Source organism: Primulina huaijiensis, chromosome 6 (genome assembly GCF_012295235.1).
Source record: "Primulina huaijiensis isolate GDHJ02 chromosome 6, ASM1229523v2, whole genome shotgun sequence".
Taxonomy (NCBI): domain Eukaryota; kingdom Viridiplantae; phylum Streptophyta; class Magnoliopsida; order Lamiales; family Gesneriaceae; genus Primulina; species Primulina huaijiensis.
Genome location: NC_133311.1, coordinates 22,236,605 through 22,246,188, shown reverse-complemented (window position 1 = coordinate 22,246,188; position 9,584 = coordinate 22,236,605). Strand labels below are relative to the sequence as shown.

General features: G+C 35.6%; 2 protein-coding genes across 2 annotated transcripts; both read right to left on the bottom strand.

Moving 5' to 3' along the window:
- Positions 1-100: 100 nt before the first annotated feature.
- Positions 101-2,974, bottom strand: LOC140978376 (uncharacterized). The gene is made up of 4 exons (XM_073443341.1): positions 2,618-2,974; positions 2,130-2,528; positions 1,004-1,415; positions 101-722 (listed from the first exon to the last, which is right to left on the bottom strand). The coding sequence occupies exons 1-4, from the start codon at positions 2,883-2,885 to the stop codon at positions 524-526; spliced, it is 1,278 nt and encodes a 425-aa protein (XP_073299442.1). The 5' UTR covers positions 2,886-2,974; the 3' UTR covers positions 101-523.
- A 1,211-nt stretch (positions 2,975-4,185) lies between these two features.
- LOC140978374 (uncharacterized) lies at positions 4,186-8,387 on the bottom strand. The gene is made up of 5 exons (XM_073443340.1): positions 7,704-8,387; positions 6,558-6,713; positions 4,945-5,043; positions 4,696-4,851; positions 4,186-4,473 (listed from the first exon to the last, which is right to left on the bottom strand). The coding sequence occupies exons 1-5, from the start codon at positions 8,373-8,375 to the stop codon at positions 4,339-4,341; spliced, it is 1,218 nt and encodes a 405-aa protein (XP_073299441.1). The 5' UTR covers positions 8,376-8,387; the 3' UTR covers positions 4,186-4,338.
- Positions 8,388-9,584: the final 1,197 nt, after the last annotated feature.

The window sequence follows — 9,584 nt, the reverse complement described above, 5'->3', positions numbered from 1 at the left end:
ACATTTGATTTAAAATCATCATATAATCAAATTTATAGTAACCAAGTAAAATTGACTTGAATTAATGCATGATAGATAATTTGATGGTGACATTCTTCGATACAGACAAAGCAATTAATACGAGGCTTCAATCAGATCATAGTTCATGAAAGTGGCCCAACTGGTGTTGCTAAAACTAGTTTTTCATGGAAAAGGATAGGCCCATGAAAAAAGTAATTCAAGACTAAATTCTGAAAAATTGGAAATTAAATGAACCCTAGCCTCGCCTGATAGTGGAAGAGAGGGCCAGAAATTCGAAAAGGCACTTTTGTATTTTTACAAGGTAAAATAAATTAATCTTCATCAACTTTCACATTTGCTACAAAAGCTACATGAAGCGATTTAAACCCAGAGTTTTCACAGCCGGTCTTTATTAACACTGCGAAGTATATTCTCTGCAAGACCAAATATTTCAAAAGGCGATCCAGAGACCGATGATTAATCTTGAATTTCTTCATGGAGCCCCTATAGCCCAGTTGTGTAATCATGTAATTCCCGGACTAGATTCTGCTATTCCTGTCTTGGCTTGCAACCTCTGCATGAATTTCGGATTAGCTACAAGCCTCTTCTTCACTTCTGAAATTCGAGCATCCTCCACTAGCTTCCTAGCTTTTCCAGCATCCTCGATTAAAGCAAACAAGGTTCTGAGGCAATCTTTTCTGTTTTCCTCCCGATGTTCAAACCTGAACCAAAACATGCAATGAACATTTCATGCCAAAGACAGGAAGAATAAAGAATGGATCGTGCAGGTTTGAGCCATTGCCGGAACTTAATAAAGAAGTGATAATGTTTACCTTTTGCAACACTTTCCATAAAGATAACGTACGTATACACAAGTACACACGCACTCAAAACAGTAGAGCCTCGCGAATTGTGTTAGTTTAGAGGTCAAATTATTAAAGCAGAAATTCAGTATACTGACTGGTAATAGAAAATAAAGTAAAATGCTAGCTATTGAGCTAACCTTTCGCTAGTGATGGTAAGTTCATCTTTCCCAGGATTGTACCGTTTACCAGCCAATTCTCTCAGCCGCAAAAACTGATGCTTAGATAGGCCAAGCTCTTTTACAGTAACAGCCAACTTCACTTTTCTATTTTTGGGATGCCATGCATCACCACCAGGAGCAAAGACAACACGAGTTTGCCACCTAAGAATTGGTCCCTCACCTGGTGGATCATCAAGTTCCTTTTTGTTATCAGGAACAGCCTCGTCAAACTGTGGAGATTCCTCTGCTTTCATCAGTTCAGTACATTCCAAGACCACTTTATCTTCAAACTCCTTAAATAATGCATAACCTTCTTCAACTTCTAACTCGCCTTTTTCAACCCTATCAGCTATCTCGTCAAATTTCTTTTGCACCTTCTTCTTGATCTTATCTACAAAAAATCCATCCCCGGGAAATAACTAGTGCTTTAACTACAATATACTGAAATCCATGGGAAAAGTATAAAAAATGCCAAGGTACAACAAAATGAAATCAACTGAGAACAATCTTGCCAAATAATTGAAGGTTCAAATCCTTAAGTTAAAATCCAAATAACGCAGATGAACCAAAACAGTTTCCTATCTTGTATCATTCTATCTACTGAATATTGTATTGAAAAGGAATTTTTCTGAGATTTTGTCTAGTCGTTCCCCAAGGACTAACTCATTCCTTGAAATTCTCCCACATTAGGTGCATTGCGTTTCACATAGCTCGTAATCACATATAAATTCAAATAGCAAGCAACATGTCTGATCACCAGAATGCGTCATCCAAAAAAATTCGAAAACAAGTCTAATGGTTGCACCAGTTATCTGAAAGGAATAGGCAAATCCAGTTAAATCTCTTCAAAAGGGCAATAGTCAAGTATGCAACCAACTTCTACGGCTGGAAAGTAAATCATATATTCATATTACTAGCAGGAAGCTAAACCAAAAATTAATATCAAATTAGATCGGTTCTAGAGAACCGGTTCAGCTAGATTCCATGGCCCCAACTAGCTTCATTTAAATAATCAATATCGACAACCATAAACAATGAAAAAGGGAAAACTAATGCTTATTAGATCAAAGCAAGATGGGAATGGGAAATAAGAGCACGGTGGTACCAGGCAGAAGCTTGTCCCAGCTAAGCATGTCCTCCAATATTTCTTCACATTCCCTTGTATCCTTGAGATAACCGTGCTCGGTAGCCTCCTTGATCATTTCGTCCCACTTCTGGTCATCCATGTTGCCATAAGGATCAGAAGTCATCCGCTTCATCACAATTTCCCGAGTATTATACAAATCATCAATTTCTTCGTCAGTTTCATAAGCCTCCTCAAAATCAGATTCGAAGTCTTCATCCTTAACATTATCCAACGGTTCCCGGTGAAGCTCATCCATTAACTCATCATCTGTGTCTTCATGCTTTCCTGCGAGTCTTCTCTTCAGAATAGACTCGAGGATTGACGGAAGTGCCTCCTCGTTGAAATTGTTGAAATAGTCATCTATCTGTAGTTTTAATTCTACACACAACATATAACAAACAACGCAGCTCACAATCAGCACCCCGGAGAAGATCAATCAACGAAGTTGACAAAAAGATGTCTTTTACCTTTGTTGCTCACATCTGCTGCATCATTCGTCACCTCTTTCTTGTCTTCTGAATCCCCCACGCTAGATTCGGACTCACCGTTGTCATTTCCAGATGAAAAAAATCGAATTGTCGCCGGAAAACGGTGGATTAACAGTGCATTTTCAGTGCTGTAGCCACGATGACAATTCGTACAACCATTAGAGATAGTAGATTTGAGTCCGAGGTCGCGAAAGGAATGTAGATTCCGAGAGTATAGGCATAAATTCCTGAGCAGAGCACTTCTCATGGCGGAACCAGCTCCCCGAGGGTTCAGTGGAGAAGCTTTTCTGGGGGCGGAATACTTGCAGGCTTCTTATCACCGAACTGGACGTCCTAGTTGGGCTCTACTGGGCCTTCTTATTTGCTTTTCAATTAATTTTTAAAAATAAAAAAAATAAAAGAGAGAGACATGAAAAGAAAAAAAAAAGGAGGAAATTTTTTGAAATGACTTTGATCAAACTTCATTTTTTGTAAAATAATAATTCGCAAATGGATTTGAGTGTATTCAAATATATATTGGAGGGATAGGTTCATACGGCTTTTGGCTAATTTTCTTCCCAATTTAGCGGAACGTTTTAAATTTTGAAAATGTTTTCACCATGAATTTGAAATATAATTTTCTCGATTTTTAGTATTTGTTTAGTCTTCGTATTTTTTTTATATGTTTAAGGTCATTGCGAAAAAAATTGAAAAAATCATCATAATTCAAACAAATGTTTGACCAATGTCATTTTTCAAAAGATATATTTAATTATTAAAAATTGATCAAATCTAAATTACTAAATTTTTCTTTTAAGAAATAGACAAAAACTTGTGTGAGACGGTCTCACGGATCGTATTTATGAGACAGATCTCTTATTTGGGTCATCCATGAAAAAAATATTATTTTTTATGCTAAGAATATTACTTTTTATTGTGAATATGGGTAGGGTTGACCCGTCTTACAGATTAAGATCCGTGAGACGGTCTCACATGAGACCCACTCTAAGAAATATATATAGGCCTCCCTAAAGACAGGATCAGGAATCAAAATGCCTTCAATTACAAGTGACAGTTTAATTTTTAGGTCTAGCCAACATTTTAAAAAAATATTAACCCTCAATACACTATGGAGGGTTAGTTTCCAAAACAAAACTTTGACTGAACCCAAATTTCAAAATCATCCCCGATGATTGCCAGATAGAGTTACATTTGATTAAAAAAAAACATATATCATGGAAAATTTTGGGGAATAACTAAGGTCAATTTTTGTTAAAAATCGATGTTATTTTACTATCTCAGATATATTATACTCAAATTTCATGATATTTATAATAAGCAAAGTTATAAAGCATAGTCTCAAGATGGTCAAATATCACATTTATGGATTACAAATTAAAGTTTCTCCAACAGATTGAAACCCTTAATCAGAACAATCAAAAGAACATGAATTTGTATTTAGGTGCAAATAATATTGATGATTTCTTCAAAGAATCCAATCCATTTGATTACAATGAAAACCGGCTTCAAATTAACTTGAGTCATACTTCCAACAAACAAACAAAAAATGGCAACCAAATCCAGAAACATCAATACATCATAGGCTCATAGCACCTATAATCTCACACAGAAAGAAAAAAGTTCTTTCATTCAATATACAGTAAACTATACAGAAAAAACAAAGGGCCACAAGAATTTATGAGAAAAGCGAGAAACATAGCTCATATCTGAGAAACAGCTGCAGTTTTACAGATGGGGCAAGCATTTTTCTGCACAAGCCACTGCTTTATGCAATCAATATGGAAGGAGTGTCCACAGTTCAAATTCCCCGTCTCATCATCCGTTTCATATTCCTCCTGGATTAAAACATTTTTCAATAAATTTAAATCAAGATTCAACTGCATAAAAATGGGGTTATTCATGTATTCTTAAGTAACAACGTTTTAGGGATGTTGTGTCTTGATCTAGTCTTCATGGCTAAGACATGAAAATCCTACACTGTGTTACATTATCTTTTCATTGTATTTTTGCCGTTTAAAATTTAACAAACATAGATAAAATATGCAATATTGTCCAACCTGGCATATACTGCATTTCCTTTCCATGTCTAAGGCAAAACGCAATGACAAATGATCAGATAATGCAAGTTTACTACTTCTCAGACATTTTGTCATCTCATCCTCTCGCAATCCAGTATTCACGTATCCGATACTGTCTCCAAGTTCCAGTAATTCCTGTCGTAAAATCATACATAGGGATATATTAGGATTTAAAGACAAGCGAGTCAAGAATATAAAGCAAAGTCAAATTTGGAATCATGAAAAAACCTCATAGGACATGTTATCGACGTCAAGCCTCAAATCCCTGAACCGGTCGCGTCCATAAGGTCGTCCTCCAACAATGAGACCAGTTTGAAGCATCACTATCTGCGTGACAATAGTGCAACTATAGCAATCAATGGATTACCTTGCACCAAATAATTTTTCAGGCAACACGAAGAGGAAAGGTTTCTTGAAAAGCTTAAGTTACACAAGCTATTTAGAGACGCAAGGCGCACTAAGCAGGACATGTATCATAGAATTTAATTAGGAGCAGTGTGTGGCAAGGTACGCCAATTATCATGTAAAGGCTGACTAAAATCGATTGCATTCACTCTATATTCATAATTCCTACATGTAAGGCATTCTTAATAGGCACATGGAGTATAGGTCTCAAAGGAAACGCTTCAGAGCCACAGAGCGTTCTTCTTTGAAAGGACTGCCTTTGCTGTTGTCTAATTGTGAGGGCTACGCCTCATAATATCCCGAGTCTAGGCACATACCTTGTTGGCATTCCATAATGGCACATTGAATAAAAATAAAATAAAATTATTGAATACAAGCAACTCCAGGAGAACTTTATGCACTGAAAAATTCTGAGAAATCAAAATCCGGACCATAGAAATATAAGAAATGCTTGTATTTTATCTTTTTACTTAAAGATAAAAAAAATCATCTCTGTATTTGTTACAAGTATCTTTGCATACGTTAAAAATGTTGTTAGGAAAGTCCAACTACATATTTTTCAACTATTGATTGAGTTGAACACATGTAGTTGACTCATACGTAATACCAGGGTATGCCTAACGTATTTCTACAAATTTTATGTTATTAGTGAATTTATTTACCTATTAAAAAAATACTGAGCATCTTTGCATCAATTCAGTAATAAGAATGTAAGATCCTCAACAAACATGAGTTTGTTAAGGCCTTGCACCACCACAGAAAAGAAAGTTGTTAATCCACTTGCATAATTTTTTCTCCAGGACATAGGTTTTTGTTAAGATATCTATACTTCCATAATCTTATTGCTTCCTGCCAGGTGGTTTCACATTAAGGACTGCAAGTTCAAGTCGCAGTTATTGGTTGAATTTAGATTCATTCTCTTAGTTTTCAAAAACTTCGGCCACAAGTTCGAGGCATAGATCAAACATTCATCTAATAAGCAACATTGAACCCAATGGATCTACAGAAAGACAGTAAGTTAATTAGTTGTATTTTTTTACCAAGATTTGTAGCCGAGAAATCTATTGAGCAAATATACACAAGAATTCTACCAAAGACTTGTCACTCTATCCTACAACATAACTAGTCAAATGTAAAAATTAAACACTCGAAAGTTTGTCATGGTGTAAAAGAACTTTCAAGCTCTGGACAGGTGGTATGACCCTTGATATAGACTAAGAATTAGGATGATCAAATGCACTGAAAACTCATCTTAGCAATCACAAATTAGAACACTCTTCAGTTTATTACTTGATAAGATCTTTAACAGTATGATCGATTCATTGCAGAAAATTGTGTACTTTGAATTTCAGCAAATGAATATAATTTATGTATAAATATCCTCTGAGACGCAAAACAGGTTGGTTTCTGCTAGAAAAGGCGAATGTAAGACAAACCTCGGCAAGTCCTTCACTGAAACCATGTCTGACATGATGATGATGTATAATTCCAGTAACATCGGAGCGAAAGCGTGGCATTCCTACTGCTGTGTGAGATTCAGCAAGAGGAATATCATCAGAGGCAACCACTCTCCTCATGGAACATGGTGAGCGCTGATAAATTACAAAAGTGAATCAAGACCCGTGCACGTAGCATCCACCCCAAAAGTAACAGTGTGGGGGTTAAGTAAGGACATAGCTTTAAAGGAAGTAACCAAGCACACTTGAAATCTAAAAAACGAAAGCATGAAAAGATATCCAAAATAAAGGCATGCATGCAGGTGAAATGGTTAGACATGGGAAATGATTAAGTGATCGTGAACAAGGCTAATGAATATAAGTTAAGCAAAAGGAACATGTCCAGTCTTGGTCACGGGTAAGAGTAAGTCAAAAGGGAAACCATGCCCTTCTTCTGCTTAAGGAAACAATAAACCCAGCAACAACGCTACTCCAGCAGAATTTTATGAAGAACGCACCGTGTTAACCAAATCACAGCAATAAGCATTTCTGGCACCCCGATTAGTAGGTCATATCTCTCATTTTGCTATCCTTACCCAACTCCGATTATGAGAGCAGTCACTGGCGTTATATTCTCCCTTGAAGCACCTCAGATCTCCCCGGAATGCCATTTCAAACACTTTTTTGGAAGGACATGCAAGAAAAATACTTCCGTCCAAACTGGAGCTCAGACAAAGATACAAATTTGTTGGGCTATTTCTCCTATAGCTTATGTTGGCTCGTAGTACTATCGACCTCAAAGCTCACTAATTAGCGTATTGTATAGGTTCCTCAATTAATCAAAGGCTTGAAATTGGCAAAGGTATTCCTTTTCTTGGTACCCATTCATCAACTAGAGAATCCCAAATCCAGTACTGCCCCACTGATTCTTGAAGAACAGACATAGACTAGTAATAAAAATTCAATCTCCAGCTAAACATACATCAGCAATCAGTAATAAGTCGAGATGGAGAACCACAAAACAGATGCTTAACGCCAGAAAAGCCAAAAACGTATTTCAGTATTGTTCACTTTTGTAAGTGCACAGCAGAAAGTCAAAGCCAGAAAAACCATAAAAAATAAATACAGAAGGAAAAAGATGAGTACCTCCCTCTGACCAAGAACAATCCTGTCAACCCCATGACCATCAACTTTGCCTCTAGCTGGCACAGAAGGAGGCCTTCTCGAAACAGTAAAATCAACAGAAGCAACATCAGTACTCAGCCCAAATCCAGGTCCTCTGGCTGGCACATATGGAGGCCTTCTCGAAACAGCACAATCAACAGAAGCAACATCAGTACTCAGCCCAATTCCAGGACCGCACCAAACATCAGGAACGCCAGTACAACTTGATGACAATGTTAATGAGAACGAAGATTGAGATAGTGAGTTGGAATTATTGTTGCCATTAAACGCAACAGCAGGATGGTTATTACAGAAAAACTTGCTGACGCCATTTTTCGTGGTCTTAAGCCTTTTCTTTTTCACTTTCTTGGCTTCCCAATTGGCCGAAGTTCTGATGGCTTCGGGAACCGAGACCTGTGAGGAGGCGGTGCAGCCCAGTCCTCTGAATGAGGAAGAAGTGAGATTTTTCTTCCTGTCGGGGATAAGAATGGATGAAATGGTTGGGTTCACAGTGAGCAGAGTCGGATCTGTTCGTGGGTTCGCGTTTCTGGGCTTTCTGAACTTGGTGTGCTCAGAAATGGCCGAGTCTTCTATAGCCAACATAGACATGGCGAGTTCAGAAACTGAATATGCTTTCTTGCTTCTTGTTGTCATACGAAGTGAGGAAACATGGGGGGAGTGAATGAGCTAATACATGTATTTTTGTAGTTCAAAATTTAAAAAAAGCTTTAAATATTATTATTATTTTATTTTTTGTAATTTCCTTCATAAAATTATCATTTTAGTTTGGTTCATTTATAATATTTTTCCCGTAAAAAAAATAATATTCTTATTATAATTTATTTAACTCATTATTTATTTCATAATTTCAAGATTCTCGTGTCGATTACAATGTGATGTAATATTATATTACTGGATTAATAAAAACAAAATCAAAACAACCAAGCACAAAACAAAACGTAGAACTTTGGAATCGAAATAAGAAATGGGTGGTTCTTTAAAGGGTAAATTAATAGACAATTATTGAATAAATACTCGTCGGGTAGAATACAACCACACAAAAGTCAACGTCGATTAGCCTAATAATATTCGGTTAACCGTATAAATTAATTTAATTGATGGAATGAATTATATTTTATAATTTTTTTTATTCAACCAAATATAAGCTAATAAAATACAATTATATCTATATTAATAATGAAACTTTTTGAGTGAAGTCCAAATACAAATCTATGAAAATTTTTATGTCAGAAATGAACAATATCATATTATTACACACATGTGCATCTAGTTCCTCCATCACAATTTTGAAAATTTCGACTTTTTCTAAATGGAATATTTATTTAGTCAAAATATTTTTTTTGATCTTTATGAAAATAATCATCAAAATTGACTAATAATTTTAACCAACTGAGGTTATATAGTGTGTCATCACGGACTAATTAATAAAATTGAGACGGATAAAAAAACTTATGTACTATGTAGCATCTCACTCTCATCAAATACATCTATATTTATTCTTATACCTGAAATTCATGATTTTTTCGTTGATCTAATATGTGAAAATAATTAAAGATAATCGGATACGATTGTAAGATAATATACTAAAACTAAAGTCTCGTTGACCAATATTCATTTGTTATTATGAACAGAAAAAAAAGTATAATTCTACGAAAATTACATTTTACAATAATTAATTTCACGTTTGAATATTTTTTAGAGCTAATTTTACACACACGAATAAAAAAAAAATAATATTAATGAAACATTTGAAATAAAATTTGTCCAAATCCAGACATAATTAGGTAGGCTTGACTGGGTCATGAGTGGGGTTTCGTTTGTCTTCTTGCGTATCTTATGGGA